Source organism: Mastigoproctus giganteus, chromosome 1 (genome assembly GCF_048544385.1).
Source record: "Mastigoproctus giganteus isolate SK-2022 chromosome 1, ASM4854438v1, whole genome shotgun sequence".
In the NCBI taxonomy this organism is placed as follows: domain Eukaryota; kingdom Metazoa; phylum Arthropoda; class Arachnida; order Uropygi; family Thelyphonidae; genus Mastigoproctus; species Mastigoproctus giganteus.
Window position 1 is genome coordinate 4,453,739 of NC_143575.1, and position 23,288 is coordinate 4,477,026.

Here is a 23,288-nt window from a genome sequence, read left to right on the forward strand (position 1 = left end):
AGAGAAGGTTATCTTGGAAACAAATGCCTCTTAAAGCATTTCTGAAGCAGACGACTCCTTGTGCAAAAAACCAACGAGTGCCAAGCCAGTAATGAATGATCAACGAGTATGCATTTAGTCGATGATGATGATGAAGAATAAACATTCTTTAACATTTGTAAGTCATAAATAATTTCTCTATTATTATAATTTGCTTGATTTTACAGGCTATGTTTTCATTTCTTTGGATAAATCAATCATTGTTTAAACATAAACTAATTAGCTAACTAATTTCATTGTTGATAACGTAACCCCTATTTTTAACACACTTGTCTATGGGAAATAAATTCCCGCTTTACAAGCGTGTGCTGGGAATGAATTAACTCGTAAAGTCGAGAACTACCTGTATTTAAATTTCACTAAAGCTTTTGATACCATTCTGCATGAAAGATTGCGTATAAATTGGAATAGTGTGACATTAGGGACAAGTTACTGCGATGAATAAAGGAATACTTGGAGAACGAGTGATTATCAATGGGCACTGCTCTTCTTGGAGTAATGTCATTAGTGAGTCCCTCAGGGTTCATTGCTGTGCCTTTTGTTTTAAGTATTTATCAGTGCTATTGATGAAGACATATCTCGTTTAATGAGTAAATTTCAGATGATACAAAGGTTGCAGGATGGTTAATGACAGTAATCAGAGTCTGCTACTGCAACAAGATCTAGAAAAATTAGCCAGATGGGCCGAGTAGTGGCAGTGGCAGTTGAAGTTTAACATCTAAAAATTTTCAAATTCTCTGTCTTCTCCCCCTCAACCACTCCTTTATCCATAGCAGCAATTTGCCTCCAATGCCACACTGCTCCAATTTGTGCAGCAGTCTTCCATGTGCAACAGCATCAAAAGCCTTTCTAAGATCCAAGTATATAATATCAAAGTTTTTCCCTGCATCCAGTTCTTTTGTGACTGCATCATAGTATCCAATCAAATTGGTCAGGCAAGACTTCCCCTTAACAAAACCATGCTGTGTCCGAGCTATAATTGAAGCTTTGTCTAGATGATCCTGCAGTGCATCTTTAACCAGTGCCTCCATTAATTTTCTTGGAACAGAAGTTAAACTCACAGGTCTATAATTACTTGTGTCAGCCTTTGATCCTCCTTTATGAATTGGGGTCACACTTGCACATCTCCAGTCTATGGGTACCTCCCCTAACTCCAAATAAGCTCTCATAATTATGGCTAAGGGTTTGCTTACTTCCTATGCTCCCTCCTTTAATATACCTGGATAGATCCCATCCACCCCAGGTGTCTTTCTTGTGTTTATCTTCAACAATTTCTCCTCCACTTTACTCTCAGTTATTACAAGATTCTCTAGCTTACTGCCAGAGAACACACCTCTGGCATTCCCCTCGCTGAATAATTCCTCATTTGTGAATGTCGATTCAAAATATTCATTTAGTTTGTTAGGTACCTGAGCAGGATCATCAACAGTTGACCCATCGATATCAAGTGGACCGATCTGATTCATCCCCTTCCTTCTAGAGTTTACATAAGTAAAGAACTCTTTGCTGTTTTTATTTGCATCCCTTGCCAAAGATTTCTCGTAATCTGCCTTCGCCTGCCTAACCTCCTTTGTAACTTGGTTACAGATCAATTTGTATGTATCCCATGCATTTTTCTTTTCTGCCATATGTCTCATTAGTTCATCTGACATCCATTTAGGCCTAAACCTTGAACAATATTCCTTAGTTGGTATGTAAAGCCTAGTAGCATCCAAGATAAGTTCTTTGAATGCTTCCCATTTTGAATTTGCTGTTGGTAACATCATCAGTTGGTCCCACTGTATAGAATTTAAATACTGTCTCAGTCCATCGTAGTTGCCTTTATGAAAGCAATAATCCTTCCCTTTATCCCTAATGGTAGTTACCTCTTTGAGTAAATCCCACTTCAGCACACTGTGATGACTGCCACCTAGCAGTTCCTTTATCTGCAGATTCTTAATGCATGAAGAATCACTACTGATAATCAAATGAAGAGTATTACTCCCTCTAGTTGCCTCCCGAACATGCTGATGTAGAAAAGAATCATCCAATAAATCCACAAAAGCCTTGCTAGGGTGTGAGTGACCAGCCCCCAAATTCCAGTCAATATCTGGGAAATTAAAATCCCCCGTTATAAGACTCTCTGATGTACTGGCCTACTCTGTTTCCTTGTACAGTTTCTTATTATACTCATCAGAGTCATTAGGCCTATAGCACACTCCTACTCTCTCAATTTTGATCTTCCCAATGCTTATGTCACACCAAACTGACTCGACACTGCACTGTCCAGTGATGTCGACTGGCTTCACTTCCTTGGATTTTGTGTTTCTTAACTAATAGCATAACCCCTCCTCCCTTCCTATCCTGTCTATCCTTTCTGTGGACGTTTTGCTCCCCAAATTCCAGTACTGCATTCCGTATATCTATGTGACACCACATCTCTGATATCCCCACAATATCTGCCTTTGATGTTTTGAGCAATACCTCAAATTCATCAAATTTATTTACCAAACTCCTAGCATTTGTGTACATGCAAGTTTACATGCACCTGTTCTTTTTCTTAGCTACCCTAACACAACCTATGTGTTTATTTGTACCCCAATGATTCCTAGCAGTCTCTGAAATATCCTGCATCTTATTTTCCAGGCTTCGGCTCATTCCAATAGAAGCAGTGCAAGAATCACTTTCACCTCTGCCAGTGGCTACTGTTAATCTATTAGTCCTTGTATCCCCCCAATCTAGCAGTTTTCCGACCCACCTAACACTGCCTTGATAGCATCAGCAAACATTCTTGCACCCTTTCTATTTAAGTGTATCCCATCCCTGTAGAAGCAGTCTCTCCTGTTAACAAGTACAGACCAGGCTGAAAAAAATTCTACCCCTTGAGCCCTGCACAATCTTTCCAGGGCCAAATTGATCGACAGGGCTCTCATCATATACTCCCTCCTATCGTGTCTGGGCAGAATTGCAGACACTTTCAAATTCAACCCTAATTCATGGGTTTTTTCCAACAGTGACCTGTACTTGTTAAGTAATTCCGCCGGTCTCCTACTCTTAATATCATTAGTGCCAACGTGTACAACTATATCACCTTTTGTGCCCTTAAAAGATGATATCCACTCTTTGAATGCTTCCCATTTTGAATTTGCTGTTGGTAACATCATCAGTTGATCCCACTGTATAGAATTTAAAAACTGTCTGAGACCACTGTAGTCACCTTTACAAAAGCAGAAACCCTTCCCTTTACTTCTGATGGTAGTTTCAATATCATTATCAGCCATATGGTGCAAGGAAGCCTCAGGCTTTTGCTGCATTAGGCAAAAAAAAAATTTCTGAGTTACCATGAGAGAGAGAGAAGGGTATCACCAAGAAAGAGAAGAATGATGATATTCAGCTCAGGACCCTGGGTGTGTCAAGCCCATACTCACCAGATGTGAGCCCCTGTGGTTTTCCCACATTAGTACACTGTGATCACCCATCTAGTGGCTCCTTTATCTGTAAATTCCTAATGCATGAATAATCACTGCTAATAATCAGATCAAGAGTGTTACTCCCTCTAGTTGTCTCTCGAACATGCTGCTGTAAAAAACAATCATCCGATAAATCCACAAAATCTTGCAAGCGTGCGAGTGACCAATCCACACAAGTTCCAGTCAATATCTGGAAAGTTAAAATCACCCATTATAAGACATTCTGATTTACTGCCCTCCCTCTGTGTCTCTGTATAGTTGTTCATTGTACTCATCAGAGCCATTAGGCCTGTAACACACTCCTACCCTTCCTACCCTCATTTTTGCTTTCTCAGTGCTTATGTTACACCAAACTGACTCAGCATTGCACTGTCCACTAATGGTAACTGAATGCACTGCCTTAGATTTTGCGTTTCTTAACTAACAGTATAACCCCCCTCCCTTCCTATCCTGTCTATAATTTCTGTACACATTGTACTCCCCAAATTCCAATTCTGCCTTCCTTATATCTGTGTCACACAATGTCTCTGATATACCAACAATATCTGCCTTTGATGTCTTGACCTGCACTTCAGTTCATCAAATTAGCATTAGTAGAGACATATGATGCAAGAAAGCAAGCTTATTCAGCATCAGCAAAAAAAAAAAAAAAAAAAAACCACTACTCCCATTTCACCCCTCCGTTCGTTCGAAATACCTGTCCAGCTGAGCCTTAAATTTGTTTAGGCTATCAACTTCAACAACAAGCGATGGGAGTCTATTCCAGAAACCAACTGCCCGCTGGCTAAAGGCAAATTTCCGCACATCTATCCGACATCCGTCCTTCCTCAATTTGAATTTATGCCGTCTCAGGTGATTATTCTGAGCAAGAGGAAGAATCCCATCAGCACTGAGCATGCTCAAGCCATTCAAAGCCTTATACACCTCTATCAGATCAGATCACCTCGCCGATGCCTAGTCTCCAGGCTCTGTAATTTGCAAAACTTAAGCCTTTCTTCGTAAGAGCAACCCTTTGTTCCATTCACTAATCTTGTTGCCCTTCTCTGTACTCGTTCCAGCAGCTCTACATCCTTCTTGAAATGAGGCCTCCAGACCTGTCAAGGTGTGGCCTGACCAATGCCTTATACAAGGGAATAATCACATCCCTGTCCCTGCTAGAAAAATTCCTGTATATCATTGACAAGACACCATGAGCTACTCTTGCAGCTCGTCTGCACTGCTCAGAGAACTTCATATCTGCCTGCACAATTACCCCCAGGTCCTTTTCATTTTCTACCACTGTCAGCGTAGTACCACAGAGTTGATACGTTGATCTGGGGTTACTGTTTCCCATATGTAGTATTTACATTTGTCAATGTTAAACTTCATTTGCCACCTCTCAGCCCATCTTATCAACCTTTCCAGATCCTGTTGCAGTAGCATAGTGTCAGTAGTGTCCTTAACAACCCTGCCAACCTTGGTATCGTCTGCAAACTTGGACATTAAGCCTAATACACCATCATCAATATCATTTATAAATACAGAAAACAACAATGGACCCAACACTGAACCCTGAGGAACTCCACTAATAACATTAGTCCACGATGAGCAGTGTCCATTGATTACCACTCTCTGTCTTCTGCCACTCAACCATCCCTTTATCCATAGCAGCAATTTGCCTCCAATGCCACACTTCTCCAATTTGTGCAGCAGTCTTCCATGCGCAACAGTATCAAAAGCCTTTCTAAGATCCAAATATATAATATCAAAGTTATTCCCTGCATCCAGTTCTTTTGTGACTACATCATAGTATCCAATCAAATTGGTCAGACAAGACCTGCCCTTAACAAAACCATGCTGTGTCTGAGCTATAACTGAATTCTTGTCCAGATGATCCTGCAGTGCTTCTTTAACCAGTGCCTCCATTAATTTTCCTGGAACCGAAGTTAAACTAACAGGTCTATAATTACTTGTGTCAGCCTTTGATCCTCCTTTGTGAATTGGGGTTACATTTGCACATCTCCAGTCCATGGGTACCTCCCCTGAGTCCAAAGAAGCTCTTATAATTATGGCTAGGGGTTTGCTTACTTCCTTTGCTGCCTGCTTTAATATAACTGGATAGATCCCATCCACCCCGGGTGCCTTTTTTATGTTTATCCTCAATAATTTCTCCTCCACTTTCCTCTCAGTTATTAGAAAATCATCTAGCTCACTGCCAATGTTTACTTCACCTACGACATTCCCCTTCCTGAATAACTCCTCATGTGGGAATGTAGATGCAAAATACTCGTTTAGATTGTTAGCCACCTGAGCTGGATCCTCAACTGTTGAACCATCAACGTCCAGTGGACCAATCTGATTCATCCCTTTCCTTCTTGAGTTTAAATAGGTAAAGAACTCTTTTCTGTTTTTCTTTGCATCCTTTGCCAAGGATTTCTCATAATCTGCCTTTGCCTGCCTAATCTCCTTTGTGACTTGGTTACAGACCAACTTATATCTATCATAGGCTTCCATGTCACCCATTAATTTGTATGTATCCCATGCATTTTTCTTCTCTGCCATATGTCTCATTAGTTCATCTGACAACCATTTAGGCCTGAACCTTGAACAATATTTCTTGGTTGGTATGTAAAGCCTGGTAGCTTCCAAGATTAGTTCCTTGAATGCTTCCCATTTTGAATTTACTGTTGGTAACATCATCAGTTGGTCCCTCTGTATAGAATTTAAATACTGTCTCAGACCATCATAGTCGCCTTTACGAAAACAAAAACCCTTCCCTTTACCTCTGATGGTAGTTACCTCCTTGAGTAAATCCCACTTCAGCACACTGTGATCACTGCCACCCAGTGGTTCCTTTATCTGCAGATTCCTAATGCATGAAGAATCACTACTGATAATCAGATCAAGAGTATTACTCCCTCTAGTTGCCTCCCGAACATGCTGGTGTAGAAAACAATCATCCAATAAATCCACAAAAGCCTTGCTAGTGTGTGAGTGACCAACCCACAAATTCCAGTCAATATCTGGGAAATTAAAATCCCCCATTATAAGACTCTCTGATTTACTGGCCCACTCTGTTTCCCTGTACAATATCTTATTATACTCATCAGAGTCATTAGGCCTATAGCACACTCCTACTCTCAATTTTGATTTACCTATGCTTATGTCACACCAAACTGACTCGACACTGCCCTGTCCATCAATGTCGACTGGCTTCACTTCCTTGGATTTTATGTGTTTTTTAACTAATAGCATAACCCCTCCTCCCCTCCTGTCCTGTCTATCCTTTCTATACACATTGTACTCCTCAAATTCCAGTTCTGCATTCCTTATATCTGTGTGACACCACGTCTCTGATATCCCAACAATATCTGCCTTTGATGTTTTGAGCAATACCTCAAATTCATCAAATTTATTTACTAAACTCCTAGCATTGGTGTACACGCAAGTATACATGCACCTGTTTCTATTCTTAGCTACCCTAACACAACCCATGTGTTTACTTGTACCGCAATGACTTCCAGCAGTCTCTGAAATATTCTGCATCTTATTTTTCAGGCTTCTGCTCATTCCAATAGAAGCAGTGCAAGAATCTCTTTCACCTCTGCCAGTAGCTACTGTTAATCCATTAGTCTTTGTATCCCCCCAAGCTAGCAGTTTTCCGACCCACCTAACACTGCCTCGATAGCATCAGAAAATATTCTTGCACCCTTTCTATTTAAGTGTATCCCATCCCTGTAGAAGCAATCTCTCCTGTTAACAAGTACATTCCAGGCTGAAAAAAATTCTACCCCTTGAGCCTTGCACAATCTTTCCAGGGCCGAATTGATCGACAAGGCTCTCATCATATACTCCCTCCTATCGTGTCTGGGCAGAATTGCAGACACTTTCAAATTCAACCCTACTTCACGGCTTTTTTTCAACAGTGACCTGTACTTGTTAAGTAATTCCGCTGGTCTCCTACTCTTAATATCATTAGTGCCAACGTGTACAACTATATCACCTTTTGTGCCCTTAAAAGATGATATCTGCTCTACAACGTCATCAACCTTTGCCCCTGGCAGACATACCCTGGTCCTGTTCCACCTATCCTTTTTACAAAGCATGTTCCCCGTTTCCCTGACAATAGAGTCATCAACAACTACTAGTTCCTGTGGGACCAGCGCATTCTGCCTTGGGGGCTGCCTCTGTGTTGCAAGATGACCAAGTGCAAGCTCTGGCGTTGATGTGGGCAGCTGAGAGCTTGATGGGCCCCTCAATTTATTTCCTTCGAGGGCATCCACCCTGTCCTTCAAGGTCTCGTATAGGCCCATAACAACACCGAGTTGTCGCCTAATTTCCTTGCACTCCTTGCATCGTGCACACACAAAGACTTCCCCCATGGCAGTATCATGTCCCGTACCCGATTGCTCCGCAAACATCAAGCAAACAGTGCATCTTAAAAGGCTGTGATTCAGAGGGCAACTGCCCCCCCTCAGTTCTACCCTGTGTCACAGCACTCCCATTAGCTTGAGCCTTTTGCTTTGCTGCTCTGGTCAGAGTCATGATTTCGATTTAAATGTCAATAAAATTACTATTTTAGAACAAAATTAAAACCTTAAACTTGTATCTTAACACAGTTATAACGCTATATTTATTTTTCATTATCGAGTGTTATCTACGAGTTCCCTTTATATAACTTCCGTATAAAGTATGTATTAATTATCTGTTACGTTTGTACTCTAAGTCGTTATATGTATATATAGTTAAAAGTACAATTTAATTGACAATGAAGTTTAACAAGATTAATAGATCTACTGATTAATTGACAATATTATATTATGCACTATACTATACAAAGCTAATGCTATCGAATTCCGAATATGCTGTATCGCGTTTCAGTAACGAGTGTTATCTACGAAATTCCTTTATATAACTTCCGTATCAAGTTATGTATTAATTATTTATTTTTACTAATTATTTATGTTCCGTAACCTAAGTGGTTATATGTATAGTTAAAAGTACAATTTAATTGCCAATGAAGTTCGACAAGATTAATATTTACTGATTAATTTTCACGTAACAATGGCGGCTGTTTATGAACGGTAAACACGTGGATTTGATACCCTTTCCGATACTAAGTAATACCTACAAATCTCTATCTAAGTTACTTTAACTTTAAGTACCGTAAATAGGAATATAAAGCTACTCTAGAAATAAGTTAATATGTCAATTTAAACTAATAAAGCAGAAAATAAATCAGAAAAAAACTTCTCTGTTCCAAGAGCGGCAGAAAGGCACGTCCGCACAGGAACTATACTCCTAGAAATGGTGTACATGCAAGTATACATGCACTTGTTCTCACTCTTCACAGCCCATGTATATACTTGTTTCTTGATGACTCCCAGCAGTTCTTGAGATTCCAGCAACTTGAGTTCCAGGCTGCTGCTCATTCCAGTAGAAGCAGTGTAAGAATCACTTTCACCTCCACCTCAGCCTGTGGCTACTGTTAATCTATAAGTCTGTGTATCCTCCCACAAGCTACCAGTTTTCACACCCACCTAACATTGCCTTGATAGCATCAGCAAATATTCTTGCATCCTTTCTATTTAAGTGTATCCCAAACCTGTAGAAGCAGTCTCTCCTGTTAACAAGCACAGACCAGTCTGAGAAAAATTCTACCGTATGAACCTTGCACAATCTCTCCATTGCCAAATTGGTTGACAAGGCTCTCATCATATATTCCCTCCTATCGTGTCTTGTCAGATTTGCAGATCAGATGCTTTCAGATTTAAACCTAAGTTGTGACTTTTTTCCAACATTTCAACATTTCATTTCAATAACTGCAGAATTACATAACACATATGTGTTATGTAATTCTGAGGTGTCCTTCTTTTAATGTCATTAGTGCCACTGGGTACAACAATATCACCTTTTGTGCCCTTCAAAGACAGTATCTGCTCTACAGTGTTATCAACTTGTAGACATACCCTGGTCCTGTTCCACCTATCCTTTTTGTACAATATGGTTCCCTTTTCCCTGACAGTATAGTCACCAACAATAACTAGTTCCTGTGGGACCAGCACGGTCTGCCTTGGGGATTGGCATTGTGTTGCCTAATGATCATGTGGTTCTTTCGTTGATGTGGACAGCTGAGAGCTATTCCCCCCCCATTTAAATCCTTTGAGGCATCCACAGAGGAACAATTCCATCAGCATTGAACATGCTTAAACCATTCAAGGCTTTATACACCTCGATCAGATCACTTTGCAGGTGCCTAGTCTCCAGACACTGTAATTTGCAAAATTTAAGCCTTTCTTCATAAGAGCAACCCTTTGTTCCATTCACTAATCTTGTTTACCTTCTCTGTACTCCTTCCAACAGCTGTACATCCTTCTTAAAATGAGGCCTCCAGACCTGTATGCAGCACTCAAGGTGTGGCCTGACCATTGCCTTATATAAGGGGATAATCACCTCCTTATCCCTGCTAGAAAAATTCCTGTATATCATTGACAAGACACAATGAGCTACTCTTGCAGACCATCTGCACTGCTCAGGAAACTTCATATCTGCCTGCACAATTACCCCACAGGTCCTTTTCGTTCTCTATCACTGTCAGTGTAGTACCACAGAGTTGATACGTCACTCTAGTGTTGCTGCTTCCCATATGTAACTTTACATTTGTCAATGTTAAACATCATTTGCCACCTCTCAGTCCATCTGCTCAACTTTTCTAGATCCTCTTGCAGCAGCGTACTGTCATTAGTATCCTTAACAACCCTGCCAACCTTCATATCGTCTGCAAACTTGCTATACCATCATCAATATCATTTATAAATAGAGAAAACAACAATGGACCCAATACTAAACCCTGAGGGACTCCACTAATAACATTAGTCCACGATGAGCAGTGTCCGCCAGGTGGGAAGGACCAGCAGTGCGTAGCACATGCTTCTTGATTAGACCGGAGTTCTAGCCCATCACTACCAAATACGGAGGATGTGGAAAGGTCAGGGAATGACCACCACATATCCCGGAGCAATATGGCTTTAGTTGCTAATGCTCCTAAAAACCAAATAACAAACAAACTTATGTCACACCAAACTGACTCGACACTGCACTGTCCAGCGATGTCGACTGGCTTCACTTCCTTGGATTTTGTGTGTTTCTTAACTAATAGTGTAACCCCTCCTCCCTTCCTATCTTGTATATCCTTCCTGTACACATTGTACTCCCCAAATTCTAGTTCTGCATTTCTTGTATCTGTGTGACACCATGTCTCTGATATCCCAACAATATGTAAAACTTGTGAACATGGTGTCACATGTGAATTATATATATACAGTGAAACTTCCCTTTAACGGACAGCCATGGGGAACGAAAATGTGTCCGTTAGAGAGAAGTGTCCGCTAACAAGAAGTCTGAGGGAGAAAAAAAAAAAGAAAGAAAGAAAAATCGTTAAACGTTTAATGTAAAATTAAATTAAAATATATACAGATTTTGAACAATATTTTTGTAAATAATATACAATTACATACACAAGAGATAAAGAAAAATCGTTAAACGTTTAATGTAAAATTAAATTAAATTATATACAGATTTTGCACAATATTTTTGTAAATATATACATACAATTGTGCTATGCATATTATGACTTTATCCTAAGAAAAATGCATACAGTAATCACTTATTTTCTTCTGCGCCTTCTTCCGCCTGATAATTTTGTTTTCAACATTTGTTTGGAGTAAAGAAACCATTGAAAGTCCTTCAGTATCTTCTTCAGCGGCGAAAAACATTTTTAAACGATTGATTTGTATGAGCGCTTCTTCTGTTTTCATCGGTGGTTCGTCGTTAATATGTTCTTTGACAGGATGACCTCCTTCCTTCATCCTCATGAGGAACTTCTTGAAAAATATCGATGATAATGTCGTTGATATCTAGAGCACCATCTTCTGTAGTGAGGTTTGAGTCTATATCTTTGTAGCCATGATCACTTGTAGCGGAAGTATCGTACATTATCAATAGATGTTGAAGTTCTTGTTCTTCTTGGTGCTCCACATTGCTGTTCGCAACTTCAATTTTTGCGTTTGAGAAGCCAGACTTTACAAAACAGTTCACGGCAGTTTGTTTTCTAATTGCGTTTACTGAAGAGGAAATCCATTGAATCGCATCTAGGATGCTGATTTTCTTTGCAAGCTCACTCGCACATGTTACATCGTTCATGTTTGCAACGAGATGTCTTGAAACACGTTTTCTGTAGTGAAGTTTAAAATTTTTTATTATCCCTTGATCCAAGGGCTGACACTCTGCAGATGTGTTTGGTGGCAGAAAAATTATTTGAATGTTGGACAATTCAATGTGCGGGTGAGATCCAGCATTATCCATGAAAAGAATAATTTTTCTGTTTTGACGAATCATGTTTTGGTTAAAGTGACTTATCCATTCGCTCATGATATCTCGTGTCATCCACGCTTTTTTATTAGACTTCCAGTCAACATCCAAAAGATTCAACTTTATGCCCTTGAAACAACGAGGATTTTGTGGGTTTCCTATAACAAGAGGTTGTTCAAAGTCTCCCATCATATTTGTACACAATAGTACAGTCAAGCGTTCCTTAGAAATTTTTCTGCCCTGCACTTTTCGTTTTTTAGACTCATTGTTTTTTCAGGAAGAGCTTTAAAAAAACAACCCTGTTTCGTCACAGTTGTAAATATCCTTAGCTTCAAAATCACGACATAAATCTTCCAATTTGATGGTCCACTCTGTTACAACCCCAGTATCAACAGATCCACCTTCACCACTTACGGTTTTCCAAGAAATTTTATGCCGAGTTTTGAACTTGTCTAGCCATCCCACAGAAGCTTTGAACTCATTTACTCCCATAGATTTTGCAACCTCCAAAGCCTTTTCCCTAATAATAGGGCCATTAATGGGAATTTTTTTAGCACGTCCGCGACAAATTTTAAGTCCAACAGTTTTCGGGAATGATTTTTGAACCTGATCATTTCCATGTTGCCAAAATTGTTTGAGCAGTTCATTTTTTTTCTTTAGGATGTCGCTTACCTGCGTCTTCCCGATTTTGAATTTTGCAGCGAGAATGCGAACACTATTTTTTTGCCGATCATACGCATTAATGAGTTCGACTTTATCTTTTAAAGTTAAGTGTTTACGAGAAGACATTGTGCACTTCACACGACACTGAACAAAACTGAAAACTGAAACTGAAAAGACGAAAGGCCGACCATATTCCCCCCCCCTGCACACACCGAATTCATCAGAAGTTTTACACGTGCCTTAAAATTCTTGAAAAAGGGTTTAGAACCACGACGTAAACCTTGATAAAATTCAGAGAATCGGAAATAGAAAATAAACACACGATTGAGGCAATACGTGGAAGAAACGTTCCTAGAAAAAGGGCCGTGAGCTCGCCCGCTGTCCGTTATTGGGAGATCAAATTAAGTGCTAATCTAAACGAAACAGTGCAGATTGCCTGTCCGCGTCAGTTACAGAGAATGTCCGCTAGACAGAAGCTGCAAACACGTTAAAGCCAATGGAGGTGAGTTGGGGAATTTGAAAATGTCCGTTGTAGAGAGGTGTCCATTAGGAGAAGTTTCACTGTATATATATGTAGAGAGAGAGAGAAGCAACTTAAAGGTATGTGGGAGAAGAATAATAAATATTATATAGTTGTACTTACACTGAATAGTGAAGTTTTGAAAACTTAAAAGTATAGAGTTTTATTAAGTGTCCTGTAAGGTTATAATCTTATTAATTAATTGATAAGGAGATAAATGTACTTACTTTTCACTTCTGTTAATCACAAAAAAGAAAAAAAAGAAAAATCGATTAATTTAATGCACTGCATACTTTAACGTTTTCTTTTTTTTTTTTTTAGTATGCCATTACTGTCCCCGAGCATAACTTTTGGCATTGGTGACTACATCTTGAGCAAAGTTATCAACCCTTCCTGATATCTTTCAGTCTTTTTAAGCAGGAAATCACACAAAGAGGACCATGAGCTTATCCTGAATTTTGTGATTTCTTTCATGGACTGGAAAAAACAGTTTTTATGATCGCACTTATGAGTGTCATTATAACAATTGTGAAGCAATATGAACTTGATTTAGATCATTGAAGTTTTTCCACGGAATTTAAAAAATGTAATCGCTTTCTTGGATAGATAGTGAACAATTACTATTTCTTTATAAGGCTTTTAAATTTGGGAAGGGTAATGCTTCTGCGTGTGTGTATGTTAATGATTTGAAATTGTATTAATTGTATTTTTTTGCAGTAAATCATGTAATAATTATAATTTTTTATTGTTATTGTCTTTAATGAAAATAATTATGCATTCACAAATCATGAGGCAATTAGCCAAAAAATTACCTACATTATGCATTTTCTTAATTAAATATGCTCCTTTTTTTATCCCTATTTTATAGCTACTTGCTAGTCTCCTCCTCCTCATTGCTGTGAATGTAGCAGGCATTTTTTCCTTATTTCCAAGTAAAACTTCCCAAAGGCAAGCTTTCCTTGAGACCAGAGAATGTATTGAAGCTCGCCTTAGTATCCAACGAGAGAATCAACAACAGGTAAGTTTTCATGTGTTTAAAATGTTTTATAGTCTTATTTATGCTACTACCATTTTTGGAAATACTAACTTTCAAGTAATTAATATGAAACATAGTACGCTGGATATATATAAATTAATCCACTGATGCTTCCAGAATTGTAATTATAATCAACATTTCACTGTATTAAAAATTTTAGTGTTGCACAGTTTATTTTATTTAATTAGAAATGAATGAGACATGATTCTCCTCTTGATCAACTACAAGGGTTATATTCCAATAGATAATAGTGTACAGGATACAAAATAATTTGGCGCCTCCGTAGCCAGGTGGGAAGGAGCAGCAGTGCATAGCACACGCTTCTTGATTAGACCGGGGTTCGAGCCCGTCACCACCAAATACGGAGAATGCGGAAAGGTCAGGGAATGACCACCGCATATCCCGGAGCAATATGGCCTTAGTTGCTAATGCTCCTAAAAACCAAATAACAAACAAAAACAAACAACAACAACAAAATAATTTACAGATAAATTCACAATGCAAGTGGAGGATGAAATTTAGAAATAAATTTTGTTTTAAAATAAATCCTGAGAGATTTTGTAATTCTGAAATTTTTCATACGTCAGTCCACATGATTTCATAGAGTAATACAGAGGCAAGCATAATCAAGAGTAGTTGGATACAAAGTGAAAAACAGGAACAATTAACAGTAGGCCAAAACAGTTCTACATGATACTCTAGGAGTGCAGATGTTGCTCTTATTAGTGAGAATGACACAAAAATGTTGGTTTCCTAGGTTTACAGTGGAAGGTGATCTTAACTAGGATCCTGTCCCAGTGCAACCTGTTGCTATGTAACAGAATTATTTTCACTGTCTTCTCTTGCTGTCCAGATCGGAAATCCAAATAATGGTTACTCAAAATGTGATGTTAAAAAAATCCATTTATTTTTGGGTTTTCCTGAGCTAATGTATAAAACTACATAGTAAAACATTTTAAAAACACTGCAGACATTTTAAATTTAAATTTTTTGTATGGTTTTAGTATAAGCATTAGTAGAGGCATATGATGCAAGAAAGCAAGCTTATATAGCATCATCCAAAAAAAAACCCCCTTCCTCTTTCACCCATCCATTCACCCCAAAAGTTTCTCTAGTTCAGCTTTGAATTTATGTAAGCTGTCAACTTCCACGACAGATGGAAGTTTGTTCCAGTAATCAACCACCTGCTGGCTAAAGGCAAATTTCTGCACATCTATTCTACAACTGTCTTTCCTCAATTTGAATTTATGCTCTCTCAGGTGCAGAATCTGAGCAAGAGGAAGAATCCCATCAGCATTGAGCTGTTGAAACCATTCAAGGCCTTATACACCTCAATCAGATTACCTCTCAGGTGCCTAGTCTAGCCTGTCTTGGTAATAGCAATGCTTTGTTCCACTCACTAATCTTATTGGCCTTCTCTGTACTTATCCTAATAGCTCAACATCATTTCCTGAAATGAAGCCTCCAGACTGTATGCAGTACTCAATGTGTGGACTGACCATTGCCTTATTCAAGGGAATAGTCACCTCCTTATCCCTGTTAGCAAAATTCCTATATATCGTTGACAAGATCCCATGGGCTACTCTTGTAGCTTGTCTGCACTGCTCAGAAAAGTTCATATCTTACTCCACAATTACCCCCAGATCTTTTTCATCTCCACTACCCTCAGTCTAGTACCGCACAGTTGGTACATTACTCTGGGGTTACTGCTAACCATATGCAGTACTTTGCATTTGTCAGTGTTAAACTTCAGTTGTTCAATGTTAAATTTAATAGTAGTAGTAGTACTGGCATGTGATGCAAGAAAGCAGGTGTATAAGCTTATGCAGCATCAGCCAAAAAAAAAATTTACAAAACAATTCTCTATGTGTAGCCTCAATCTCTTTCGCAGCTTGAGGCTTAAGCCCTTAATGCATTAGTCTTAAAAACAATTCTCTCTAAATGTTTATCCAGTTCCTCCTTAAATTTATTTAATCTATCAACTTCCACAACAACAGATGGAAGTTTGTTCCAGCAATTAACCACCCACTGGTTAAAGGCAAATTTCTGCACATCTATTCTACATCTGTCTTTCCTTAATTTGAATTTATGCCCCCTTAGGTTCATAATCTGAACAAGTGGATGAATCCCATCAGAATTCAACGTGCTCAACCCATTCAAGCAATTATACACCCCAATCAGATCACCTCGCAGGTGCCTAGTCTCCAGCCACTGCCATTTGCAGAACTTAAGCCTCTGTTGGTGAGAGGATCCCTTCATTCCCCTCACCAATCTTGTTGCTCTTCTCTGTACACACTCAAGCAAATCTACATCCTTCCTAAAATGAGGCCTCCAGACCTGTATGCAGTACTAACGCCGTGGCCTGACCATTGCCTTATACAGAGGGACAATCACCTCCTTTTCCCTGCTAGCAAAATTCCTGTATTTCATTGACAAAATCCCATGATCTGCCCTTGCAGCCTGTCTACATTGCTCAGAAAACTTCATATCTGACTGCACAATTACTTCCAAGTCTTTTTTTCATTTTATACCACCTTAAGTGTAGTACCACACAGTTGGTACGTTTTTATGGAGTTACTTTTACCCATATGCAGTACTTTGCATTTATCAAGGTTAAACTTCAGTTGCCGCTTCTCAGCCCATCTACCCAAATTTTCTAGATCCTGTTGCAGTAGCACACTGCCATTACTGTCAGTCCGAACCCTGTGGGACTCCACTAATAACATTAGTCCACAAAGAGCAGCACCATGACGCCTCCGTAGGCAGTTGGGCAGGACTAGCAGTGCGTAGTACACACTTCTTGATTAGACCTGGGTTCCAGCCTGTGACCACCAAATACGGAGGATGCGGAAAGGTCAGAGAATGACCACCGCATATCCCCGGAGCAATGTGGCCTTAGTTGCTAATGCTCCTAAAAACCAAATAACAAACAAACAGCACTCATTGATTACCACCTTCTGTCTTCTCCCACTCAACCATCCTTTTATCCATTGTAGCAATTTACCCTTAATACCATTCTGCTCCAATTTGTACAGTAGTCTTCCATGCGCAACAGTGTCAAAAGCTTTCCTGAAATCCAAGTATATGATATCAAAATTATTTTTTGCATCCAGTTCCTATGTAACCACATCGTAATAACCAATCAAATTTGTCAGACAAGACTTTCCTTAACAAACCCATGCTGTGTCTGAATTATTGCTGCAGTCTTGTCTAGATGATCCTGCAATGCATCTTTAACCAGTGACTCCATTATTTTACCCAGAACAAGTAAAATGTCTTGAAACTTTCAAAATCCTGTAATCTTGGTTATTAGAGCATATCTCACAATGGCAAACTTTCTTTTGTAACAATTCTACATATTGCATAGTCTTTCTTCTTATTTGGATTCTCATCCTTTGTCACATAATGAGGATTTATATTCAGTCTGTCTTCTGCATCTGAATGTAATAGCTTTTTTTATTCATATTTCAGACATCTACTAGCTGAACAAGCAACTTCTTTTTAAATTGCTTATGATGTAGATTCTTTTCAGATGGATCTTGCTACCTTTGTTGAAATGGAACTCTTCACAGTTGAAACTTCTAAAACCCAGAAAAATTATCAGCTTTGTTCGCTATTTCATCAATTTTTCTGTTGAATTCACGTAGTGACTGTCTTTTTCACCTTCATTTCCTCTTGTTTTTCCTATTGTTACTTCAGCTTCAGTATTACAGAAAGCATGTGTTCTTTCATCTTTCTATGCTAACACTTCATCCTCTTTTAGAAAACCAATAGTCCTATTCTCCTCAATTCATCTCTGATAATCCTTTTATATTTTCCATAACAGTGCCTCCTTGGTGTATATTTAGTTCATGAGGTTCTTTTGCTATTTGACTACTAGTGTAAAATCAATCAGTGAGAATGAAATCCATTACTCCAATACTGTAAAGCATTTTTTTAATGAGATGGAGGATGATCCGCAAGCTGTCAGTAGTAGTAGTAGTAGACTTTGCAAAATGTTGCACAGTAGTGATACCGCTTTATTGACTTTTGAGGATATAACATTTGAATGAAATTCTATATTTGAAACAAACAGTACTTTTGTCTAATATAATATTTCTTCCAGAATGATATAGTCATAAGAAATTTTCAGATAACCAAAAATATTTTTTACTTTAGATCTCTTAATTTGAATTCCTTGTTTTCTGTTTTGTTAATAGGCAGATATGCAATATCTTTATGAGGAAGACCATTACAGGATTTTGACACCTTGTCTAAAAGCTTCAATTCTAACACAGATTATAAGATAATCTGTGACTTATAAAATGAAGAAAAACAACTGCCACCTGCTGTTAGTAATTGAATATAAACATCAGCCTAGTTTTTAAAATTGTTTATGCAAAGTACAGTTAGATAGCAGTGCACTAATTATGCAGCACATCAGGAAAATAAATTGCAGAGTTAGTAATACTGACAATCAGATCTGTGTGACATTGGACCTCACAGGGTTATTTCATGGTAATTCGGAACCTCCGTAGCCAGGTGGGAAGCAGCAGCAGTGCGTAGCACACGCTTCTTGATTAGATCGGGGTTCGAGCCCGTCACCACCAAATACAGAGGATGCGGAAAGGTCAGGGAATGACCACCGCATATCCTGGAGCAATATGGCCTTAGTTGCTAATGCTCTTAAAAACCAACCAAACCAAACATCATGGTAATTCATTGAGAAAATCCTTTTGAATGATGAAGATAGTGGAGATTGCTTGTAAGAGGAAGGTTACTCCTGCTATATGTGGTTATTGCCTGGTTATAAATATTTATTTCCTCCATGGCATGAAGGAAATAAATATTTCATGTTGTCTCCTATCAAGTTATATGTACTAATTTATAACGTTACGTTTGTAAAATCCAAGTCGTTATAATAGATAATAAATTTAACTATCTATTGCCAGCCACGTGGTTCGAACTCTCTGCTATCTATCTATGCCAAATCACCAGTTCTAAAGCTCTACTGTAAAATTTAATAAGATTAATAAATTTTACTGATTAATTGATAATACTAATCTAACAGATTTCTAATACATACTATTTAGTTTTTTAGTATTTTGCTATTTAGTTTTATGTTAAACCTTATTCTATGAAATTCGGGATTTATGTTTCACCGTATAAGGCCTTGATTGGATTGAGCAGGGTCAATTCTGATGGGATTCTTGCTCAGATTACAAACCTGAGGGGCCATAGATTCAAACTGAGGAAAGACAGTTGTAGAATAGATGTGCGGAAGTTTGCCTTTAGCCAGCAGATAGTTGATTTCTGGAAGAAACTTCTATGTGTTGTTGTTGTTGTTGTGGAAGTTGATAGCTTAAATAAATTCAATACAGAACTAGACAAACATTTAGAATGAATAAATCAGTGAAATGGGAAGGGGGTTTTTTTTTTTTTTTTTGGCCAATGCTGTATAAGCTTGCTTTTTTGCATCATGTGCTTCTACTAATGCTAATACTAATTACAAAATATTTATATGGTTTATGGGCCAGAGACGCTGCTATTTTTGGCAGAGTGAACCCAATGACCATAATGGATATATAAATTGGTAGAGTGGGAGGAAGAGAATAGGAAATGAGCTAGCAAAACAGGAATTGAAACTACAGAAGACACGGAAGGTGCAAGAAAAATTAAAAAGTACTTAATGCTGAAAATCTTATGATTTCAACATCTTCGTTAAGGGTCAAGTGTCGAAACCACAGGAAAAACAGCAAGAAGAAAGGCCTCTGTTTCTGACATGAAATATACGTAGCACGTGGTACAATCGGTGAAGCAATTTTGAATCTAGTGGTAGCGGAAGTTAGGCCTATAGGTGGTGATAAGCAAGGGTAAAACATACATATATTTCATGGCTGACCCAACAGAGGCTGTAATAATAAAAAAAAAAAAAGGTTAAAATCAGAAGGGAATAAGTTACTGAAGTCGAGATGGTATACAGACTGAGGAGAGTGTCTGTATGCAGAGGTGTGAAGCCAAAGATTTATTCAAAGCCCAGTCAGAGTATTTATCGTATACAATAACAACCCTGTTTGTCAGAATTCAGAGAGAATTCAAAAAGGAATTGCATCACCTAGGAATTTCACATTTCTAACCCTCTTTTGTGAGGTATATTACATTAATGACTAGCATCACAAAAAGAAATATGAACAAAAGATATTTATTAATAGTTAAGGCAAAGCTAAGTAATATTTGACAGGTGCTCTCAAAATTTTCTAAAATGAGCATTTGCAACCTTTATACAGCAGTTTTTGTAAACATGACAATTATAGCTGAAATGTTATCAGTAGCCCCCAATTTGCTTTAGTTTGTCATTTAAATGAAAAGTTCACTAGGTGCAAACTAATACAGTGGATTCCGGTTATTTGGGCCACTGGTTAATCGGGGCAGCCATTTATTTGGGACAAATCTTAAAAACCAGAACCCAATCAAAAAAATAGCCAGGGTTTACTTCGTTTAATTGGGACAAAATGCCATTTAATCGGGGCAGGAGACCACAGCACTGGAGATTACCCTACGATTGTCTCTGACCATACCACGTAGTTCGGTTGGATTTCTGGAGGTCAAAACCATAAAACAATAAAACAATTAGCAGTCACCTGTTTATTGGGCTTTTCTGTTAGTGCAATCTATCATAAACGGATAGTAAACTCGATCTTATTGAATTTGCGATAATAATGACAGCTGGAATTCTGTGGGTTATTATGGTGAAATGTGTTTACACTTCCATGGAATCTTCAATCATATAAAAAAATTAATTTTCATAATCTTCTCTTCATTCCTATTTTTAAAGCTTTGTAACTCATTACTCCATTCCCACTTTTGTGTATTGTGTTACTTGCAATTTGTGTGTGCTGTGTTTTTTGTTATCGATTGCTTATCTTTTTACTGTTTTAAATTTTAACCCCCAACCCACAAATTTCAGTGAACAGAAATGTCAACTAGTTTAGTTAGTATGTACATATTACAGTATGTATTAATTATTCCAATTATCACGTATATTCTTCGGAATTTCATGTATCATTTAATTTTTTTATTGGTAAGGTAATAAAGGGTAAATTTGTGCTTAATATATCTTTACTTTTATAGCCTGTGGATAATATTCCTCCTATTTTCACTAATTAGACTCGCTGTTTAATAGAATTAAAATTCAATTCACAAATGTGATCACAATGACTGGCGCTTACTGCACATCTTGTAGTGAACGGTACTTTACTATGGTGAGTTCGTTGTAACGTGATTTGATTGTACAGTGAGCTAATTGTAAAGGGGGGGTACGTTGTATTTTTAACTATTTACATGAAACTTCAGATAATTGGGGCAGCCGCTTAATCAGGCCAAAATGCACTAGTCCCAATGTGTCCCAAATAACCGGAATTGACTGTATTTAGTTGAACCGCCTCTGGCCCTGATGACAGCAGCACACCATCGAGGCATTGACAAGGTCAATTTCAACAGATAGTTCGTGGTTACAAACACAAATTATGGCTTCCTGAAGTTTTGAAGGGGGTCTTTCTGGCAACTGCGGATTCCACACGATGCCAACAGTTCTCTATAGGATTCAGGTCTGAGCTGTTTCCTAGCCAGCTAAGAGTTGTAATAGACCATTTTTTTCACCTGTAACAAATGTAAACACATTACTGTCGCACCTCTAATACAGAAATGAAGCTAAAGTAACTACAGAAGTGCCTACTTACACTTTTTGCCTGATGACAAGGAGCAGAGTCGTCCTGAAAGATGCAGTTACTTGGCAGGTTGAAATGGTCTCTAATGGTTGGCAACAATTTGCCTTCCAATATAGCCAGGTATCCATTGGCATTTATGGAACCTTTTATAAATTGCAGGTGACCTACTCCACGATACAAAATGCACTCCCATATCATTTGGCTGGTAGGGAATTTCACTGTAGACACCATACAGTCTGGATGGAATTCTTCACCATGTCTACAGTGAATCATTTGTCTCCCATCAGAGCCATGCAGGTTGAATTTCTTCTCATCCTAGAAAATAATTGATTTCCACTGCTCGGGGGTCCATTTGACATGCTCCTTACACGAAATTAATAGGGCCTTTTTTATTTTTGTGCGAGGAGGGGCTTCTTTTTAGGATGACAGGCTAAAAGCCCATTTTTGAAGAGGCGTCTTCTGACTGTTACTGCACTTGCTACACTCCTGTATGTTTTTCCAATTCTCTTTTCAGCTCAGACGAAGAAATTTTATGGTTTTTAAGGCATAAGAACTTCAAAACTTGGTCCTGTTTTGGTGTAGAGACTTGTTTGCGTCCGGTTCCTTTTTTTTTTTCCTATCAGCAGAACCAGTACTCTCGAGTTTGGAAAGAAATCTACTTACTGTTGACTGATTATAAGACACTCTCTATAAGCAATATGATAGGAAGGACATCCTTCCTCATGTAAAGCAACAATAGCACTCTTTCTTCGTGGCATCAACTGTACATAAGTCGCCATCCTGACACAAGCAAGGAATGACTGCAACTCTTACAGAGCATGCTTATATAGCTGAAAGTAACAGCTGATGTAATATTACATCATCACCTTTAATTACTGAAATGGTAATAAAAATAAGTTGGTGGAAACTGGTTGTCCAGAAACTGGTAGAGATTTCTCATGTTATGAATTATCAATATGTTGCTATTGCATATAGTGGCTATCCTGATGCATTGTGACAGAATGATGTTAGAATGTACCTTTTTTTTGAAATTGTGGAGTGCCAGTGATTAAAATTAATATCAAAGATTAATATCAAAATCTAGGTAATTATCAGTAAGATTATTGCAGTTGGTTCTTTCTAGGGTGAGATCTGGAGGATATATATTTACATAATCTTGTAGGAAATTGGGGCAGTTTTGTACAAATAAATCATCAATATATCTTAGCATACAGAGTTCTGGTGGTAGTGAAGTTTCTCACCAGTATAGGTAGAGGTTAGTAATGACACAGCTAGCAGGACTACCCATAGGAGTTCCCATTGTATGTTGGTAAATAGTATTACCATCAAAAATGAAATTATTGGAGATACAGAGGTTGATTAAATTATTCCAATATCCTGGTTTACAGTTTATATGGTTGTATTTTTTTTATATGTTATTGAAGACAGACTTCAAATTAGTTTGATTGATACTAGTGAATAGACTATGGAAATCAAAAGTTTGTATGTGAGTTAAATTGCTATTATGCAAGGCTTCTAATACAGGT

The 23,288-nt window shown here is 38.2% G+C and overlaps 1 protein-coding gene across 1 annotated transcript in view; it reads left to right on the forward strand.

Annotated features, from left to right (window-relative positions):
- LOC150090504 (adenylate cyclase type 5-like) overlaps window positions 1–23,288 on the forward strand; it is a 238,812-nt gene that overhangs the window by 27,284 nt on the left and 188,240 nt on the right. Inside the window, exon 2 of the mRNA XM_090378243.1 lies at window positions 13,889–14,038. Coding sequence (XP_090234369.1) covers window positions 13,889–14,038 — 150 coding nt within the window. The remainder of the gene's footprint in view (window positions 1–13,888; window positions 14,039–23,288) is intronic.